The 21,872-nt window shown below is 43.1% G+C and overlaps 1 protein-coding gene across 12 annotated transcripts in view; it reads left to right on the forward strand.

The window, feature by feature from the left end:
• LOC148651763 (receptor-type tyrosine-protein phosphatase F) overlaps window positions 1-21,872 on the forward strand; it is a 222,607-nt gene that overhangs the window by 175,882 nt on the left and 24,853 nt on the right. For all 12 annotated transcript variants that reach the window (XM_088597854.1, XM_088597859.1, XM_088597861.1 and 9 more), the window contains 8 exons: window positions 3,077-3,194; window positions 3,640-4,218; window positions 5,724-5,821; window positions 7,087-7,340; window positions 8,490-8,571; window positions 9,319-9,528; window positions 15,354-15,514; window positions 19,638-19,750. In XM_088597854.1, the coding sequence (XP_088453980.1) occupies window positions 3,077-3,194; window positions 3,640-4,218; window positions 5,724-5,821; window positions 7,087-7,340; window positions 8,490-8,571; window positions 9,319-9,528; window positions 15,354-15,514; window positions 19,638-19,750 (1,615 nt within the window). The remainder of the gene's footprint in view (window positions 1-3,076; window positions 3,195-3,639; window positions 4,219-5,723; window positions 5,822-7,086; window positions 7,341-8,489; window positions 8,572-9,318; window positions 9,529-15,353; window positions 15,515-19,637; window positions 19,751-21,872) is intronic.

Below are 21,872 nucleotides of genomic sequence, written 5' to 3' on the forward strand. Positions count from 1 at the left end.
AAGCATGGATGATAATTTGATAATATATTATCCCGCCATTAATGTCCCCCTTGTAAGAAATGGACAGATGTAGTCAAAATATTGAGTTTTTTATCATCCTTAATCAGCCTCTATATGAAATTGCATTTCATCCATGCAGCTTTTAATGGACTGTGACTGAATGTTTGCAAGTCCAAACGGAGCCCTGTCTGCCTAATGTTCTCTTACAGACAAATCCAGTGTCTAAATGCTCAGTGTTTTACATTGCAAAAAGTTGATTTTGTGAGTTATCAAACCCATCTAAACCTCTTCAGCACACATTAAAACAGTGAAAAGTTGGAAGCATTTACCCCACATTTTTAATTAATTCTGCCCTTGTTTTATTCTAGATTAATAATATAGATTATTTTAAGTTATTTAATCTATTTGTACTTTGTATATGTTTATACATTCAAAAATGTTGTGTTAATTAAATTGTCATTGGCTCTAAGCAGAACTGTCAAGTGATGACCTTTGATATTTAACAATAGTCAGAGTTACTAAAGGTATCAGAGCTCAGCAGTGAAATCTTTTAATTTCGTTGGCAAGTCTAATAAAAGTGGGTCTTTAACCAATTTTTTGTCTTGACACAGAATTAAATTAAACATTTCCAAGTGTTAGTTCTTGGAAAAAATCCCTCTGCTTATGACATGAGAATTAGTTCTGTACAGCCTAAAACCTCTGCTGAGACTTTATACAATCATCTCAGTAGCTTCCGACAGATTGGGTTTTCTCCTCTCGTGTCACTCTTTGGGGAAAGAAAGAGAATAATAATTTTATTTTTAATTGAGTAAATCTGGCATTCTCCATTTAATAAAGCAAAAAGGAAAAAAAAAACGTCCTTTGTAAAATACAAACTGTATTGACATAATTAGAAACAAAAAGGTTTAATTAATGTAGGGGGTCATTAATAATGCAGGAAATGTTTTGAATTATTCCCAATATTAAGTAACTAGAAAGCCTTCACTCTGTAGGGGTGTATGTTGGGGTTTTTCGGTATTAGTTTGTCATTTGCGAGGACGTGTACTAGCTGTCAAAAGCTAGTGACAGTCCAGTTTGAAAATAAGCTGTGGTGGGTGTTCTTCTCTGGAATTTCCCTCGAGACACGGCTTTGTGTGAAGGTGGCCACACCCTGGCCCCGCTCTGTCTCCTCCTTGGTTGTCTGTTATTGATGACAAAGGGAGTTTATTCAATTTTCATTCTGGAGCCCACAGTTCCCTTCTTTGTTTTTAGAACGTTTTAGTTTAAAAAAAAAACCTGCCGTGCAACTTGTGTGGGGGCTCCGTGTCAACGTCTGTTTGAAAAGCGTGCCGTAGTGAAACTCCTGCGGGCGGCCTGTGCATGCCACACGGTGGTTTCGGCATGCTTGCGTGTGGAGAATCCTGTGCGGCCTCGCTCGAGCCCTTCACAATGTGTGAATGTGACACACTCTCTCCTGTGTGCGTGCTTCAGAGTTAATCTTTTGTGGGAATGTTTTGCAGTTAAACCCTGCCATTAAGCTAAGCAGGGGGTGGGTGGAAGCTGTGAGATCCACTCTTTTTTTTTTTGTGAGGCTGTGATGGTTTTAATCGTGTGGATGATTCTTCCTGTCCCGCAAGGCGATGAACTTTAAACTGGAGCGAACACCACGAGGACGTTGGTCAGGATGTGTTACTTCGCCATATACTGGCTTCTTTAATCACGTTTGTTTTATAACGTCAGTTCATTTGTTCACGTGGAGCTACCATATGTGTCAGTGTGTTCACTTGCTTATAAAACGTAATTAATGAATATTGATTCCCTTCGGTTAATGAAGTAATGATTTATCATCTACGATTTGGGAGAAGCATTGGCTATAAAATTTAAGGACAATGTAATCAATCCAGGACAGACCTTAAGAAGCAGAGGAAAGTGCCACTGGCTCTGCAGTCTCATAGCCATGGAAACACTGAGCCATTAGTTGTTTTTATGGCTTGAACAAATATTGCAAAAATTGACTTTGGTTGAGATATCAGTGTTTCTCACAGGGAAGTTTCTAATTTAATTTCCTCAACAAAAGAATCTCACATTTTAAATATACCTCACCGGATTCCAGCTTGCAGCATACCTCAAAGGTTTGTTGTTAAATTTATGTCAGAGGATTTGCCAGGAATTATCAAACAAATAGAATTGTCATGTTCTTGGTGTGCTGCCGCAGTCCTCGACAGGGAAAGCAGCATAATGGATGTTTCTACTTTCCTTGTAAGTGATGAGCAAAGTCAGTAACCATATTTCACCAAACTTCTGTCACTTTTAGTTCCTCAGACCTGAACGTGACTCTGCAGCCAAGATTGGAAGCTGAAAAAAGAGGTGGGAAGGACTGCAATAAAAACTGAAACACAGTCTTTAAAGCATACTGGAGATCTGGGGATTCCATGAAATAAAGAGTCGTATAACGGATCTCTGGTTTTCCAGGCTGACAGAGCTTCGTTCCACTTTGTCGCAGAGGCGGGAGCTGCTCGCTGCGACCACAAAGAGACTCCGATACGAATCTCTGTCCACTCCAGGCAGTGGCGCGCAGGAGCTGTAGCAGCCAGACGGTGGTGCCCCGCTTGTCTGGAGGAGGTGTTCAGACAGGATTGCCAATTAGAGCTCTGTGGGAGTCTCGGTTGACCTCGGCAACAATTTCTGACAGCTTCCTGTCTGGATTGGTTAAAAAAATAGGCACAAATTGGAAGACAGGCAGGTTCTGTGATGCGGGCACTGACACAAATGGTATCTTCTTTTATTTTTTGGTGCGTGTATACTGTTCTTCCCCCACGTGCCCTGACGGTGTTGAGTGCTTTACATGCAGCCTTCGGCGTTTCTCAATTAAAGCCATCAGAGATTTATTGTCATTATTTCAACAAACTCACTCTCGAAAAGCTTGGGAGATGAAACAGTGGCAATGTCTGATGGTTTTAATGTCTGGGGTGTGTGTGTGTGAAAAGTTGGTGCATGCTTGGATGGCTCATTTCTGAAGGTCACTGTTAGCTGAGGTGACGAGCGCAGAATTGCCCAGACTCTCAAATGACTTCTCTCGAAACATTTCTTTTCTCAGGAGGCAATTATAACTGGACTTCAGTCAGAAACCACGTACTCTGTTACAGTAGCAGCATACACAACGAAGGGGGATGGAGCACGCAGCAAGGCCAAAGTGATCACCACTACCGGTGCTGGTAGGTGTAGCACCAAGTTTGAACACTGCTTTGTGCCAAGACTACTGTAGACTTAAGATATTTATCATCTTGATATTAAGAAAGCAATAAACAGGACATGGTAAAAATGGCACCGTATCCCAGAGTTTTCGTTAAAGCACTAAATTACACTCTAAAGAGAAGCATAACATTTTTTTTTAACATTTTACCTGAATAAAAGAAGTCGCAGCTCAGTGCTGACAGATAATTCCTTATCTTGGGAGAAAATTGGGGCTTCTTTGTGTTGGTTCCTCCTTTCATACAACCTCGGCTGTAGTGCTAGAGGGCATTGCTGCTTCCTGTCTTTTTTTGGAAACATGGTGTCTATGCAAGATCCTAATGCCTGTAATGGTCCTATTATCTTTTAAATGTTAAAAGCCAGTGGGCCTGATTTTGTGAGCCTTCCCTGTGTGTCTCCCCACCGCAGTGCCAGGCAAGCCAAGCATGATGATCAGCACCACTGTAGGAAATACGGCTCTGATCCAGTGGCAGCCGCCCAAGGAGATGGTGGGCGAGCTGATCGGGTATCAGCTGCAGTACAAGCGGGTTGAGGAGGAATCGTACATTGTTAGAGACTTCAAGAAAACCGACGACCACTACACTGTCACGGGGATGCACAAGGGAGCCACCTACATCTTCAAGCTGTGTGCCAAGAACAGGGCAGGCAACGGAGAGGAGTTTGTGAAGGAAATCACGACCCAAGAGGACGTGCCCAGCGGCTTCCCCCAAAATCTACGAGTGGTGGGGCTCACCACCTCCACCACTGAGCTGGCCTGGGAGCCTCCATTGCTGTCGGAGCGCAATGGGAAGATTGTGCAGTACATCGTGGTCTACAGGGACATCAACAGCCAGCAGAACCACACCAACAGTACCTCCGACACCTACATCACCATCAGCGGCCTGCGGCCCGACACAACCTACGACATCCGTGTAAGAGCCTTCACCAGCAAAGGTGCCGGCCCCATCAGCCCCAGCATCCAGAGCAGGACCATGCCTGTGGAGCCAGGTGAGCTGCCTCCCACGGTGACGCCCGTGACACTCACACGCACACACCGAGGCAGTGCTGTAAGGCCCAGTCCCTGGGCTAGGTTTCTACGTATTGAAGAGGAACAGGTGACGGAGAAGGTGGTGAGAATGGGCTTGAGCAGGTGTGGGGAGGGCAAGGAAACCGCGCTGAAGCCTGTGTTTCAGGAGGAACCACTGTGGAGAAACCACAGTTCCCTTACATTACGCCAATGGCACAATGATCATATTAGTTCTTTTTCCACTTTTTAATTCAGTCACATTGCCTTTTCATGTTTTGGGTTCTTTATGAAGCTTGGCATGCGATGCTTGCTGTTATTCTATTAAAGAAAATTTAATACAAAATTATAATACTTTTATACAGTCTTATATATGTATACTTATGTATACTTTAATATCTGCTTGTTGATAACATTGATTAAATGTGGCACACGAGTTTGTCGCCAAGAAATGGTTTATTTCTTGAAACACGCAAGGAAACGGAGCATGTGGGGTCTCAGATTTCTCGGAAATTGGCTTTTAGACATGCAGATATAACTTTTGTTGTTGCCTTTGTTTTTTGTACAGTATCTAGCAATCCCTGAATAGCTCCTGCAAAGAGCACAGCTACACTGTTGCAACTACACTTTTCTTTATCTTGGGAGTTTTATTCATTTCTTTTCGTAGCTGCGTTGGCTTGTTTTCTTTAGCAGACACACACTTTTAAAAGAAATCACATAGGCAAAAGAAAACTCGATGTATTTCAAGACTCCTATTCGCAGTGGTTTTTGCAATGATTCGTAGTGAGTTTCCCTTTGTAAAGTCAGTTGGGGAAAAAAATGCAAGAGTGAGGGGGAAAAGCTTATTGGACAGAGCCCTGGAAGTCTGCTGGGGGTTACTGATTCCCAGGCCTCCCAGCTTGCTCTGTAGACTGGAGAGAAGTTCCCTGCCCTCTCTCAGCCTTGTGGATGCCTGTGGCCAGCCTTCACAGCTTGAATTAACATACAGCCCCTTTGCCCACGAGGATGGAGTCTTTTGTTCTTCAATTTTGCCCCTTGTTGCGTTCGCTATTCACAGAGTTAGCTGTCCCTTTGCTTATTGAAAACTCATTAAGGTGCGACGCTTCTGCCTCGGATGGATTTTCTTGAATGAATCTGAAGAAGTGTTTTTTTTGGGGGGTGGGGGGGTGATTGAAATCTGTCCTCTCTACTTAAAGCAATAAGGGAAAAAAACTAAGGTGCAGAATTGAAGAGGTGTTTTCAATTGAAAAATGAGCTGTTTATCCTCCCTGTGGTGTATAGCGCAGAGTAACTTAAGCAGAGTACTTAGCTCCCTGCCCAGATGCCTTGTTCTTGCAAACTGCCTGTTTCCTGTCTCTGGATGTAATCAAAGGTGGCCTCCTAAAATTCCCTGGGTCTTGTACAGCTGTCATTTCATAAAACAAATCTAGACAACTGGTGGCTCATGAAAAGATAAAGAGGCAATTAAACCTGTGTTTTACTCCTGTAGTGTTTGCCAAGAGCTTCCAAGTGAAAGCTGTGATGAAGACCTCAGTGCTGTTGACTTGGGAAGTGCCGGAGTCCTATAAGTCTCAAGTTCCTTTCAAGGTAAGAGCCCATTTCAGGGAAATTCCCTCTGTACAGCGAAAAGAAGAAAAGAAAGGTTGCTTTTGAAGTCTTGCATGACATGAAAACAGACACATGAAAAGCAAAACTTAACAGCTAGATAGAGATCAGGTGAATTTTTTGAAAGTGAATCTGCTTTTTTAATCCCTCCATAAATGTGGAATTACTGTTGTGAGGGGAAAACGACTTTTTACACACTTGAAATTTCAATAAGTATTGATGTGCAGCACCTGCTGATGTTTCCTTTCCCACTGTCTCAGTCTTGATTTTAATAGCTCCTTCTGCAAGTGACTGTTTAAACTGCTTAGCATTACATAATCCTGGCAATTAACTCATTGTGAGTAAGCAAAGCATTTAATTGCCTTGAATATCCATTTAAACGGAAGTTTGTTTTGTGTATTTTTTTGTTAAATAATCGCATTAAACTGCCAGGAAAATTTACATCCAGTGGGCTACCCCTCCTCTCCCGATATATGGAAATTCTTATTGTTTCGGTATGTTTCAAATGTTTTGGGGTTCTATGCTGGTATGTTAGAAATTGGAGCTCATGGTGATCAGTCCCTTCTGTTTAATTCCTGTATGAGACAAAAACTAAATTGTTTAAATCGTCTTCTGTTTTCAAGGAACTTAAACATATTTTAGATCTTTATAATCTCTATTAGACATTTTAAAAAGTGAAGCATGATGTAATTCAGGCAATTAATTTATCACAGAGAAGCATTTGGCTAAGCCTTTAATAGCATTGAATATCAATTAAAGTAGTTTTGTTTATGTAATAATGGTTGAAATATTTTGGATTTATTTGGACTCAGGAACACAAATAGCTTCTCCACGCTGTATTTAAGCACTAAAACAAGTCCATTCAAGGTTAAATCAGTGACAGGAGAACAAAATGAGTCCTTAAGAGCTGGGGGGGAGGAGGACTCCTGTCTTTCAAATGTAGCTGTCACTTACTCAGCTCGGCGTGTCCTAGACTGATCGACCAGTTCTCTAATTGAGCGGCGACACAAAATCAGAAGTGTTGACACTTCGGAATCCGGATTTGCCTTTCACTTCTGTCGTGAGCGCTGGCTGTTGGCGAGTGTATGTCCCCTGCTGCTGTGGCTTCTGTTGATGGGGCGCATCGCCCACAGGGCGGTGGCTAGCCGTGGGAGACCAGAGCCCGCAGGTGAAACGGTGGGGCCGAGCCCGCCGAAAACCGGGGTGCACCGTGATACCCGCTGACGATGCGCCTCCCCGTTTTTCAGATCCTTTACAACCAGCAGAGTGTGGAGGTGCAGGGCAAGCTGAAGCGAAAGCTGATCACCAAGCTGCAGCCCGACACCGACTACTCCTTCGTGCTGATGAGCCGGGGCAACAGCGCGGGGGGCCTGCAGCAGGTGGTGTCCATCCGCACCGCGCCCGACTTGCTCAAATCCAAGCCGGTCATCTACAGGGGGCAGGAGGAGGACGGCAAGCTCACCATCAACCTGCCCAAGGTCCAGACCAGTGCCCACATCAGGTCAGTGTCCCGGGGGTTCTGGCGCGTCCACAGAGAGGATTCGGAATACCGGGACCTCGTGTTGGTCAGCATCCGGAATTTTTTTAATTACGGATTCATTATCAGAACACACAGAAATGTTATCCAAAATCTGCAGCATGCACTTGTGTCGAACCGTTTCTTCTGTCAGTTACGACCTCGTTCGCTTTGCGGGATGTCACGGACATGAGGCTGGTTATGGATCAATTGGCAGTTAACTACCAAAACCATGAACTGCCCGACGAGATGGGTGGGCCTTTGTTAGTAACCTTTCTTTTTTAGATATTTTTAAGTGCAGTTTTTTGCTCACTTTGTTGTCCCCTCCCACCTTATGATTAGGCAGGGTGGCTGTTCCCAGCAGTGTAATGAAGTCAGTATGAGCCTTGGCTGCTGAGTGACCCTCCCCTCACCACAGCCCTTTTTGTTCTTCTCCTTGCACTGACGCTGCATTTATCCTTCTTTTATGTGGCTCAGCAACGCAAGGAAATTTCATTTTATTTCCAGAGTCTGTAATTTTTCTTAATTCTCGTTTGTTTTAGCTCCAGGGACTTAAGTTTACATCATAAAATGTCTGCAGTATGTGCAATGGGTCCTGAATGGAGCAAACAATTTATTCTGGCTAGTTTTCTTTTTAAGTAACTGCTAATAAATGTTAAGAGTCATTTTTTTTAATTCAATTTCACACACTATGCTTTTAGAAATGGGAAAGGGGCCTTTGGTGTACAAAATTTAAATTAAACTTCAAGTGCTTATTTCAGAGACAATAGAAACTATCTTTTTATCCTATTACATGTGTCAAATTGGTACCTTGTATTTCTTACTGAAATATTCAGAGGGTTACAGCAACTCAGGGAGTTTCCTGTTAGATTTAGCAACTTTTTAGAAACAACAGGTGTCCCTGGACCAAAACAAGAGATCTAATGTGAACACGGATGGCCCGAGTAAGTTGCTTAACCTCTTTTTAGGATCTCTTGGAGGTGCAGTGTGATGCATCAACCAGTGCGTGGGTGTGTGTATTTATGTGTATATGGAGGAAATCATTACACAGTAATTACAGGGCAGTAGGGCTGGATTAACTTTGAAGGTGATGTCAGCGCTTTGTGAAGCAGCGTGTTATTTCCTGCTCCGCAGGTGGTATTACATTGTGGTGGTGCCAGTCACGCAAGGCAGCTCCGGGAGGTGGGAGAACCCGGACGAAATGGACCTGGATGAGGTAAGAGCCTTCCTGCTTTCGTGGGGTTCCAGGCACGCCCCCCCTGCAGCTCAGCGCGTTAGGGAGCTGTAACTGCTGCGCTGCGCTGCGCGCTGGGAAACGCAGGCCCTGCAGGGCTGCTCCTGCTCGCTGCTCCCTCCCCTGGCCTCCGCTTGCTCTGATCTTCACGTGACTCTTCAAGGAGAAGGGCCTGGAGCTGGGTGGGAGCTTGAGTCAGACACTTGTCTGTGTGTGCTGCGCTGTCAGAGAGATTACCGCAAAGAGAGCAGCAGCTCTTACCTTTTAGTTAAGAAGGACAGGGAAGCAGGGACTGGTCTAAAACTTAGTCTTCCTCGGAGCTCGCGTTAATACTGCTTTTTTTTTTTTCTCGTGTTCTTAAATGCTGCTGAAATTATTCATGAGCGTTCCCTGGTGTCCTCTCCATTTAGTCTGCAAAACGTTAATGCGGGCCCTTCATAAGCGTTCAGAAAACACACTCCCTGGCTGGGATATTTATTTTGAAAATGTGCTTAATTGAAGACTGCATCAGGAGAGAAGCAGTTTAGCTTGTTTGTGATAAAAAAAAATTATTTAATACATGCTGAAAATGGAAGAACAATAGCCATTCATTATGATACTTATTGTTCTGCTCGGTGTGAGTTAAAGAAGCCCACTTTTCATGAACACTTTAGTGAAGATAAGCTTCCACGGCTCAATACAGCAGGGGTGTCATCTTGTTTATTTAAGTTTTTGCTTTGTCTGTTTTAGCTGCTGGGGGCCAGTGAGAGCCCCAACTTGAGGCGGCGGAGGAGACAAGCAGAGACCCTGAAGCCTTACATCGCTGCCAAGCTCCCATCCCTACCAGAAACCTTCACCTTGGGAGACGAGAAGAATTACCATGGCTTCTACAACAAGCCTCTCTCGGGGCAGCAGAAATACCTTTGCTTCGTGCTGGCAGCCCTAGAGAAAAGAGACTCTGTAAGTCCTGTTTGACTGAGATTTTACATGGGACTCTTTACACAAGTCAGTCAGTTGCTTTTTCTGAACCAGAGGTTTTTTACAGCAGAAACGTGGAAGAGCATATGCTCTTTCAGTCAGAGATAAACCTGTAACTTCTGAAAGAGATGTTCAGTAAAAGAAAAAATGCCTCGGTGACTATTACGACCCCAAGTGTCTAGGGGTAAAGTGGTGTAACATTTAGGATAATCCTTTTGGAAGCAGGGGGGGGTTTGGTGAGGGACTAGGAAGTATGATAACAAGGGTAAGGAACTAGAGTGGTGCCAAAGAAAAGAAAATAACAAACAAAATGGAGCTGGCTAGGACAGTGAGGGAAAGCTAATCTGACTACAAAAGAAAACCCGAAACACACGGTCTTCAACACCCTAGCTAACCTGCACTGACTACCCAAAACCATACAAGACAAATGGCACTCACCCGTACTAAACTAGTGTACTAATACAAAGCCAACTAAGTGTGTAAAGTGTACCCAACAACCTAAACTAACCTTATATACAAAAGTTCACACAAAAACACAAATGAACCAGGAAAACAAATAAGGGAAAACAAGAGTAATCAACAGGAGCAGGGTACAAAAGAACACAAAAGTTGAACATGTAACACTGGGGCAAGGAAATGGCAAAACAAGGATGAACACACAAACAAATGAAAGTACAAAGAAACTAACAAGAAAACTACAAAACAACAAAGCCGAAGCTATACGAAAATACACACACACAAAGCAAAACAAACCAACAAACGAAGCCGAAGCAATAACAAGAAGCGAAGCGAAGCGAAGCGATAACCAAATCCAAACGGGACCAAAGTCAAACGAAAGGCCTTTTCTTTCTGAAAACCTCCATGTTATATAGTGAATAAAATGTGTTCTGATTGGCTGAAGGCTGATTGATGATGACATCATATTGAAACAGTGGTGTGATGGTTGGCCAATGGGGAAGGGAGAACAATCAAGGGTCAGCAGTGTGGACATAACAGAAAAAACACACACAGAACACACACTGGGACGTAACAGTGACGCATAGGGTTGACATCCTGGAAATAATGTGACCTTCCATGAATCTGTCCTGGTGGAAAAAGTTTTAAGTTCCTGAACGCGCTGTGTTCTCCAAAGTAATTGTTTTTGTTAGAAAGAGGTGTGTAAATATAGAATGTTTGCTGGAAGACGGGATATTTGTTGACTATAGTAATATGCTGACACTGCTTTTGTGACCCATGTTCTCTATTGAGCTATTTTTCAAATATATGAAAATGAAGATGTTTACAGTTCAGATTGAGTGGGATTTGTCAGTAATGCAGGAGATGTTATCTCAGACATCCTACACTAGATAATAAGAAATATGACCCCTAACTGGGGCACATCTATGTTGAACCAGCCCAAAAATGCATTTCTGTACTACTGACTCAAGAAAAATGGCTGCATGCACAATATGGAAAATACTTAAATGACTGAATGACAGTTTTTCTTTTTTTCCTCTTGAAGCCAGCTGTCGAGTTGCCATAAAATTTTGGCATTAATCATCCCTTTCTGTTGGAAAAATGGAAAGGAAATGGCCCCACCCTGTACAAGACCTCAGAGCCATCCAATTCCTCTCAGACTGCCTGCACAGCCAGTGTTAGCATTTCCACCTCCATATGAGATAGGGCACGTTTCTGGTTTGAGAGCACAACAGGTTGGGGGCAGCGATGTCAAGGCAAGGGCCGCATAAGAATTAATGATATTTAATTTACTACAAAAACAAACTTTAAAGAAAAGGCAAAACAATTGAACCGCGGGCTAATAATCTCATATTTCTTTGCAAGCTTATCCTGCACAAGCAATTAACAGGCCAGAGTCGTGCAAGGCTGGCAAAAACGGATGCTTTATGTAGCTCCCGAGGCTGGTAAACAAGCTGGGAAGTGTGAAATTGGATGATAGATGCTCAGTGTATAAACAGTGTGATAATTTAAAGCAATGAAGGGAGGCCGTGTGGTGGGGGGGAGAGATAGAGCACGGGCTCGTTGGAGTGGGGGTCAGCCACCAGACTTTATTCTGTACGTCAGAAGCCTGCAGCTCCCTTCCTGCTTGCCTCTGATAAACAGGATGCATTACCATTTTGTGTACTGGGGCAGTTTTGTAGATTGTGTCTGGTATGACTAAGGTTCTTATTTTTAAAAGTGTTACTGTTAAACTGCACACTGTCTCTCTTTGAGCGTGCTGGAAACTTTTTTTTTTACCCTGGAATCTTATTAGGGGTGGAATCAGATTGAAATTAAATTATGGATCTTTTAAAGAGACGTGGCCAATAAATGCCCTTCAGTCTCTCTGAACAGAGTTTGTATCTCTGAGTAGGAGGTGGCCATTAATCACACTTCCCGTTTTTAACCTTGACCCCATTAGCTCAGCCAAAATTGACTGCTGCTCTCGCAAATGGCCACTTGCTAAATTGATGTGGACTGTTTTGAAATGTGGCGAGTTCTTTCTCTTAACCCTCATGATCTGTCATAAGGAAACTCTAGGAAACTGTGAAAAAAGCAGGCCACTCAGCCAGTCAAAACTCCCCATTTTCAGATAGACTTAAGTGTGTCGTGGTACTCAGGTTCTTTATGGTCCTGGTGGCCTGGCATTTCACTATCCAGTGTGTCTTGGCATGTCTCACTGCATTGTTAAGCGAAAGCATGCAAATGGAGCCTGCAGTGATTTCTCAGCACAAGAAGAGTCTTTGCACGCTGGTCAGTTTGTTCAAAAAAGTCCTGGGAGAGGCAAGAGAAAGACCAGCAACGCTGTTTGTTACATCACTACTGAGCTAGCTTTCCGTCTAATACTTCAACATCTGCTTCAGCTCAAGGTGCTGTGCTGCAGCATAACATTTTTAGAAGCCAATTGCCAAAGTCCTTTACGGGTGGCTTGTGGAATTCCTTATTAGTTCAGCATCTGGGAGAGTGGATATTTAAAGGCACATTTTTCTCATATAATAAAACAAGCAAACCTGTCAGTAGGAATTTGATTTGACAGTCGCTCCAGTTGCTTAAAATTAATTATAACATGTTAATCATTTAATTTAATTTGACTAACTTTTATTAGATATCACAGATTTGAGCAGTGTATTAGCTTACTCTCCAAACAGCTAAATTAAGCTGAAATGGCTATGAGCGTCCTACTAAAGTGGGCTGTTCTTGGTAATTAATAAACAGAGATTTTAATTGGCAGTAGTCTTCAAGGTTTTTTTATAACAGCATCGTATCAGTGGACAGATGGCGTGTCACAACCTTACAACAAAGGTCTAAAGTCATCAAAGATGGCATTAATTAAAACTACTCACTTATAATTCTTCATATTTACTGGAGAGCAACATGACAGAACTCTATCCAATGACTTATGAAAGTACCTTAGGATGTGCATATAATTTCTGTGTATGACTTTTCAAATATCCCCCTTAAACTCTTATATAAAAGCCATAGATTAATTGCCTATCACCTTATAGTTTGACAAGAAATTTATAGTGTGTTTTATGTGATAAGATTCTTTGGCTAGCCATTATTGTGCTCTACTATTGTAGTCTTTTTGCTACATTAAAATATCTAGTTGTAAAGAATAAGGTACTATATCTCTTTAGGACTCCTTTTTGGAGTTTCATAGACCTCTGTATACCTCTGGTGCACGTTAGGATTTCACTATGACAATACCCTGTAACACGGCAGGAATCTAGTGTGTGACACAGGTGTGTGTCTCAGCATTCACTTGAGGACTGAGCAGCGCGCTTGGCTCCCAGGCGAGGGGCGTGCATCTACTGAAGAGCGAGGTGGATGGTGTACATTAGATTGCCTTGTCCTTCTAGAGCAGCAGCAGTTGCTGGCACTGGTTGGGCTGTGGTTGGCCCATCTGTGCTTTAATGACAAACCACAAGTGCACCTCAGAAGCACAGGAATAGAAACTGGGGTGGGCGGCATTTAAATTGGGTTATGAAACCCTTTGCTTTTCCAGTCCTGTTCCTCGTGTGACATGTGAGTAGGCTCCCATGCTTGTCTTCAGCTGTGCCACAAGCTTAAGGGTGTATGTACCCCTTAGCATATTCTCTTAGTCTGTAATCACATCCAGCTCTGCTGTCAGGGCTGCACTCTAAACCCCTGCAGCTCGGCTCAGAAACTCGCTCACACAGTCTGCTGGGGGCACAGGGTTCTTTCCAGAGAAGGCGCTTGCCCACGGGTGAAAGAGAGCAGAAAGCCTTACTCTGCTCCTCTCTCTAGCCTGCAACTTGTCACAGCAGGAGTACGTAGATGTCAGTTATTGCAGAAGTGGATCAAGGAGTGGTGTTAAAATTGTGAAGTTTTCCGGCAGTGTGGTGTTTCAATGAATTCCCTTTATCCTGAAAATACATTTCCTTCACTTTCCCGCAGCTTAGTCACATTGGCTAAAGTTCACTGTGGACCGATTTTGTTAACAAAATAGCTGGCTGGTGTCTTCAGGGGGATGGGGGTGTTCTTGTAGCACTAGGAAAGAAAGAAGATTTCTGCTGGTTTGTTTTGTTTTAAGTGGTCATTGTAGTACCGTCATTCTCGATTCAGTTCTGCAGGTAATGTTAATAACCTGAAGTACTTAATAACCTGCTAATGAAACAAACTCTCGTTTTGCTTGACCAATGTAGACCTTGTGTTTATGCTGTATGCAGTCACAGCTTCGTGCTCGAGTAGAGAATCTGATTCTTATTCCCCAGTTTTTGCATAGTTCTGGTTTCTTCCAAACACTGGTTCATATTTATTACTAAAATGCTTAGATGCCAGCCGTAGGCTTGATGTCATTTCACTTTGAAGATTTTAAAGTCAGCTTCTATCTGTTATGGGTACGTATAGATGTCTTCCATCTTTTTATGACTCAAAAACTTAATCCAATAGAAATGAAAAAAAAACTTTGAAAGGTTTTTAAGGCGTTGGTCGTTGGCTCTTGGTTACTCTTAAGTCTGCAAGAGCAGAGCCAGGGAAGGCAGCTTTTTCAATTTCAGAATTCATAATGGAAGTCGATCACCACACTGTAACGTTTAGGAAATTTTAAAACTTGAATCATAAACAGACCACAAAGAAAATTATATAACCCCAATATTTTCACATTTGGTTTCATTTTGACGTTCAAAGCACTATTTTGGAACCTTTTGATCTGGTTTTCTGTCACTGATAATTTTTTAAAGAATTATTTAAAATTTTGCAATAATAAAGTTAAAACTAATCATTTTAAAAGCCTGGAAATCCTGAAAAAGAACTTGCCATATTTTTACACATGAGATATTCTCTGTCGTGCATTGGGGGGTGGAAAGAGTTCTCTAATGCCTTCTATTTGAGTGATTGGTGCAAACGTGCTTACCTTTGGCTAACAGAATTAATAACACTGCTCTAAATGACAATTTTCTTTTACAAATAGTTAATTTCTTATTTAATTCTGAGTAGATTAGCAGTATTCGTCTCTATAATTTATCAGCTTTCCCAGACTGCATGGCAAGCACCTGACTTTGCTCCCTTTGCTTCCAGCTTTGTATTGAGTTCTTGGTTGTTCTTTTTTTGTTTGTTTTGTTTAGACATTCTTGCCCTTTTAGTCTCTTCTTAACCCAAAACAACCGTTTGTCTTTCTCTCGGCGCTCCTCATTTCTCCTTACCCTCGGGCGTTCTCTCTCACTGGTCCTTCACGCTCACCGCTTCCCTTTAGGTGATGACCCACAGCTTTCTAGCCCTTTCACGAACCTGCGCTGTCTCTTTCTCCTGTCTTTTCCCTGGCTCCTGTCTAACTCCTGACAACTTGTCCTGCTCTCTGCCTCTTCCAGAAGACGTTTGCGGCCAGCCCTTACTCAGACCCCATAACGGTGGAGGTGGTCAACAGGATGCCGAGACAGCCTGAGGAGCCGGAGATGTTGTGGGTGATGGGGCCGGTCTTGGCCGTCATCCTCATCATCATCATTGTCATCGCCATCCTGCTGTTTAAGAGGTGAGGCTGCCCCTAACGTAGTCCGGCTGCTAGGAGTGTGTTTCACATTTTATTGAGCAATGCTCTCCAGCCTGATGCCTGGGAGAGCCACAGTGCCTTGTAGTTTTCATCCCAGCTGGGACTGGACGGCCTAACTAAACCTAGTATTTGCTCAGTCAGTAGACCTTCATATGGTTTCCAGCCTTCTGCTCACTGGCGTTCTTTCGTTTCCCTATAAAACCTGCTTGAAGATCAGGGAAGCACATACTTCTTGTAAACTGATCCCAGTGCAGATTTGCTATTTAAACTATTCCCAGAAATGGGACTTTGGGTATGATGAACCAGCACTGTAGGCCAAATTGTGAAGCCCCATCTCCCCTGTAAAAAGGGGAATGTTTTACAGACATTTCACTCTCTATAGAAGAGTTTATAGGTTTATTTATTCATTGTTAGTCTATGAGGGATTATAACCATGGATGATGGGTCCAGTTATCTTACATGTTGGACAGAGGACTGATTTTTGCCCAGTGTGTCTGCTTTTCAAATTTCAAATGGTTTAGTTACCATCTCATACTTGATGTACAGGCATTTTGGATTTATTTTCCTACCTCACAAAATTGGGGTAATAGAATAATTCGAAACATTGGAATAACTCTTGTATAATGGGTTTGAAGCCCAAAAGCATTAATGATATTAGTCCTCTGAAAGTATAAGGTTGCTCAGTGTCCATAAATATACTGGAAAATTTGTTGGTTTTCGTGGGAAAGAAAATGGACTTCTTTATGTTGAATGAAGTGAAACCCTAGTAAGCTGTTTTCACTTGGTAAATAATTATGAGTTCTGCTTCACTTGGATGCCATTATCCTTAGGCTAGTAATCTTGAAATGCTGACTGCCGTGCTATGGGGGACTATACAACAGAATTACTAATAATAGAACCGATTGATAACTGCTGAGCAGCTAAAGAAAGCAGCTCTATTTTCTGCACTGTGTCTTAATCAATGAGTGGTGCTGTGGTGTTGCCCTGATTTGGGCAGAAAACAGAATCCAGCAACAGTAAAGTGGCACCGTCTGCTCTGACCCGTTTCACAAAAGCATCCTCATATGGCACAAAAGTTCTCCCTCTCCGCAGACCTTAAAACATTATTTTACTAGACCATTTTGATGTACAAAGTTGTTTTGTTGACAGATGTTCTTTTTTAATAAACACATTATCACTGGAGTTGCTGTTTTTGAAATGCTGATCAGACATTACATCCTTACGAACAACAACCTCATCATTATTGGAAATTTAAAGGTGATCGAACCTGCAAATCTGCAAGTCATCAATATGCCAAGAATTATTAAGTCATTGTTTTATTTATACTGAGTTTGAGAGCCCTGTAAAGAAGGGTCTGGACTCCATGGAATTGGTGTGTTATCACCAGAAAGTAAAAGAAGTCATAAGACATCATCACACTGCAATCTTGTACAGAATTATCCAGTACAGCCCCCCCACCCCCCCGTCCCACACTGTACTGGTAATATAGCACTGCCAGCCCTGGGAGACTGTGACTCATGAACATGACATGAGTCTAAAATCTGAAGGTGGTGAGCCCACTTCTCCATTAAAATAACACCGAAATGTCTTCACGTGTCCCGGAAGCACAGACCAGAGAGAAGGGAAGCAAATGCCAAAATTAAAAATGTTCTCAATAGAGAAGTGCAACACATCAGACGTCATTCTTTTGAAGCTTTTAGCATTTAAACGCTCGGTTTCACATGATGTCATCTAATTATTCTATTGTTAATGCAAATTTCTTCCCACTGCCTTCCCTCCTCCAGTTTTATTCAGTTTTATATATATATGTACATATTGCTCAGCTTTTGCTAGGAAGCAGGAGTTTAAAAAAACGTAATTCTGATACCTGGGCTGTTTTTCAAATGGTTTAACGTGTTAATACACAATCTAACCTTTTGAAAATGAGAAACAAAAATGTTAAGAAAAATCACTGGTTTAATTCCCTTGGGAAAACACTATATAGAGTCCCGGAGAGTTTTATGAATGTTCAGGCCTGTACTTCTGATATCTTAAAAATCAAATTTCTTTTGTATTTCCACAAGACAACGACTCGTGGAAAACCTTTGTATGTTCCACTTACAAGACGATGTGCATGGTGTGTCTTTACGCAAAGGGTTAAGACACATGCAGAGGAGTCGGGAACAAGTTACCTAACCATGCCGTTGAATCCAGGACCCTGGTTTCTTTCGAGAAATGTCTGAGTGAGGCCCTTTGATCATTTAACTAATCAAACGGGGTTGATGGACCAAAAGGTTCGTTCTCGACTGTGAACTTGCTTATGTGTGCACCATATTTTGTGAGATGTGCCGTTTCTTGTACAGCATCCCTAAAAAAACAAAGGGAATACCCATCTTTTAAATGGACAGGAGAATGAACCACAAATCCAAGGGTTAGTGAAAAGCTAGGTGTTGTTTCCTTTGAAAGCCATGGTGTCGGGCAGATGCTAGATGGCACCCAAGATTGTGGTGGACAGTAACTTAATCTTGTTCTTCTATTCCCTCTGCTTTCTCGTGGAATGCAGCAAACAGGAAAGGTGGGTACTGTTTCCTGTATGGCATTGCACTGTCCTAATTCCATGTGCTGTCCTCTCCTCTTACCCTGCTTAATTTCTCAAGGTTGTGTCAGTCTTGTCTCTTGCCAGTTGTCCCTGTTGTGGAAAACTGGTATTGGTCAAAAAGGTTTTTGAGCACTGTGAATGATCAGAAGCTGGAGACTCCAGGCTCTTTTATCACAATCTGTTCAAAGGAAAAACACAGCTACCTCTATTAGGAGGTGTATGCAGTTTTCCCCCCCATCTGTGTAATTTTCTATGTACGCTATGTTACTCTGGGCATGCCACATCTTCATTTAGCAACCCTTACTTTGTCCTCCAAGTCATTACTCGGAGAGACATGCATTTCACTTTTCACTCGGGTAATATACCTTTCTGCCAGCCACGGAAGTGTTTTCCCTTTTTGATTGCCCAAGCTGATGTTTCCTTCAGTCACATGTCATTGTTAAATACAGGTAAGACAAACCACAGGGCTTAGTTTTCTTGTTCTGTTTCCTCTTTGCCTTTCATCGGTCCCGAGCATACATCCTGAACTGCAGCCAGATACCTACATTCTCCCCCACCTGCAGCTCCGAAGTGTGAAAAATAACAAAACTGGGCCTGATCCTTAGCAACATTTGCAGCCCTGAATTTAGATTAGGACTGGAGATGAGACATGAGAGCTTTTACAATCTAAAGTTATATCCCACACAGATCTGTGTTCTTTTTATTTTAAGTGAGTTAAAGATAGGGAGTTAAACGCATCTCAGAACATTGTAAATGGAGTGAAATGAGTTGTGAAATTCCTGCGTACGGCTTTTGCATGGCGCCCATCTCGGATCTTGATCTCTGGAGTGCTGACAGATGTGTTCCTTTCCCAATTAGCATGCAGATGCAGAGCGGCCAAATATGTGTAACTACCTGATGAAAACACGCTTATAAATACAGGTGCAGAAACAGTGTAATTAGCCAGTGTTGTGTCATCCAGCTGATCCAGTAATTACAGTGTCTGCTTGTTTTTCCTTCAGTTAGGTTTGGAAATTAAAGGTTTAACAAGCATTCCTGAAACCAAGACATTCCATTCAATCCAGCTACAAGAATTAATTGTGTCCTTTAATAGCAAATGAGAAATGGTGATATTTTTGAAGTATGCGTGCAAGATAAAGATGTATTTCTACTCTCTCTATAAAAGGCAACTTTCTAAACCAAATAGTTCTTATTTTTGATTTTTTAAGTCCATTCCTTGTAGAAAGAATCATCTCATTTCCATTTTTTCTATGACTTTATTAAGACGCGTGTAGGCAGGTCATTTCTGTTTGTCTTGATGCGGGTAAGATCAAGACAAAGTCTGCTATTTATATTGTATTCCCTCTGCAGCAGTCACATACCATACTGGAAGAATTAATGTGCAATTAATATGCCAGCCGACTCTGGCATTAAGAGGATCCACACTCCCTAATGTCTGCATGGAGAAGCAGCCTCACAGCCGCTGACATGGGTGTGACCTGCTCCGCCGGCTGCACTCTGTAACACGCCCCTGTCCCACTCTTCCAGGAAGCGGGCCTCTCCATCGCCCAAGGATGACCACTCCGGGGGGGTGAAGGACTCCCTGCTGGCCCACTCCTCCGACCCCGTGGAGATGCGGAGGCTCAATCATCAGACCCCAGGTACCTACCCGTCGCAGTCAAGTGGGGAGTGGGGTTTTTTTGAAGGGGGCTTTGGACTATTTGCATTTTCCCTGGTGCATCACTTCTCAATGGCAGCCTGTTGCAAATGCGCTGGTTTTGTTCGGCCAGCCGTTGAACCGCCGTTCTTGCTGAGCGTTGCCCGCACCCAAATACAACACACTTGAAGGAGGTGCCTTAAAGCCGGTTCCTGCGGCCGAAAGGCAGTGAAGGCGGTCCGGTGCTTCTGGAGCCGTTGTAGAAAAACCGGGGGCCCTTGAGTCCTGACTGAGCACCTTACTGTGAGCTGGGAGGCACTGGGGTTGAGCGCCCCATGACATCCACGTGAGCAAACACCTCACTCCCGCATCCAGCCACACGCCGCTTTAACGACACTAACAGACAGGTCAGAATCAGTCGCAGAAGGAAAGCAAAGTGCAGGATAAGAATAAAGCAAAGCTTGATGCGTTGGATGTGAGAAGCAGGTATTCAGCTAAACACTTCCTTTCCTGTCTGGAGCTTTTCGGCCAGTGTTCATTTATCCAGAGATTATTTTATAGCTTTTGTTTATAGTTCGGTTCTTTTTCCAGTCGAAAAACGGGGGGGGGGGGTACTCTCCCTTTTTTCCAGCACCAGTAGGTGTGGCAAGCAGAAAGTATGAACACAGGTGTCTTCTCCTACAACGGCTATGTGAATCCAGTTCTGTTTGCAATATCGCATTGTCGGCAAGGTGCCTTCCTGCGCAAGGGCGCAGCAGCTCGTTCCTGACCCAGGAGTAAACTCCCCTCAGCGTGCTCGTGGGAATGAGCTTTACCGTTGAGTTTATTTTCTTTCCTGCCGCTTAGGAATAGGTACGTGGTGTAGGCCAGGAAGGGGAGAGTTCATGTGAAAGAATTTGCGTTCATGCGAAAATGGGCACCTCAAGCCATCTGTTATCAGCATATCACTGTGACTTTCCTGGTATTCTCTCTGTCCGCAATTATCCTGTCAGCAAGGGGGCTGAGGACAGGCCGGATCAAGAACAGGGCCCCCGTTTTAACCACTGGTCCCCTCCGGCCCCCCACCCCTCCAGAGTCGTGTGCTCTAAGGGCCTTCATGTCCATCAGCAGAAGACCCGCCGAGCAAATCATGCCCTAGTCGGCAGTCAGTCAAGTGGGCAAAGTATCGTTCACAGAGCAGGGAAATTGCTAGTTAGAGGGGCCGCATGACGCTTTCCGCACTGTTTCTTCATGTGGCAGCCACAGTGAGGTGCTGAGCAAGAGACACTAACTCCCAATTCAGACGGACTCTTTTCGCTCTTTTCACAGCGGAGAAAATTGTCACGGTGTGGGACCCATTGTGGTGGCGATTCGTGCCACATAATTTTGGTGCTCTTTGATATCCGAGCTCCGGCTGTGTCTTTTTCTGCAATTGTACTTGGCTGCCTGTTCTAAATGGTACTTGGCGGTGAAGTAAGAACCACCTGTATTGCTTCTGTGAACTGCTTTGTGTCTGGAAGCGATGCTAGCAGGATTTTGTAACTGTACCACTATAACCCTCAAACTCACTGTTGAAGCAAGTCATCTGGCTCTTCCTTCTTTATTTGTGACTAATTGTTTCCAGCATGTAACTTGCAGAATAAACGCAAAGCCATCTTCAGGGGGAAAAAAATAATAATTCCTAATAAATGCAGCTTGAACCAATCGATAAACTTCAGTTAATGTAGTGCTAGCACTAAGTCATATGACAGCTATTAGTGGAATGGTACAATTGGGTCTTTTTCATTTAGATGGAAATGAGACATGAGCCCCATTACTCTGCTTTCAAGCTCGGGGCAAAAGTATTAGAGAGGAAAGAATAAGTGTTAAAGAAAAGAAGTCAGAATTCCCAATTCTGTCCTCTTTAATTGAACCACAACAATCTGCGGTAATTAGATATTCATTTGCTAAACTCATTATCTTATCCTGTGCCTTTGAACTTCATAGAGGAATAAAGTAGGCTGACTCATAGGAGAAGATTCTTTTACCACTGCAAAGCTCACTGCTCTGCCCATTTCTCTCTCTGCCTCGATTTCTTCAGCTCCCTTGTCTCTCTTGTCTCTGTCCTCCTCCCTTCTCCTGACTGCTGCTAAGATGAGTCTTCGTAG

Source organism: Lepisosteus platostomus, chromosome 11 (assembly GCF_059453375.1).
Source record: "Lepisosteus platostomus isolate fLepPlt1 chromosome 11, fLepPlt1.hap1, whole genome shotgun sequence".
Taxonomy (NCBI): domain Eukaryota; kingdom Metazoa; phylum Chordata; class Actinopteri; order Semionotiformes; family Lepisosteidae; genus Lepisosteus; species Lepisosteus platostomus.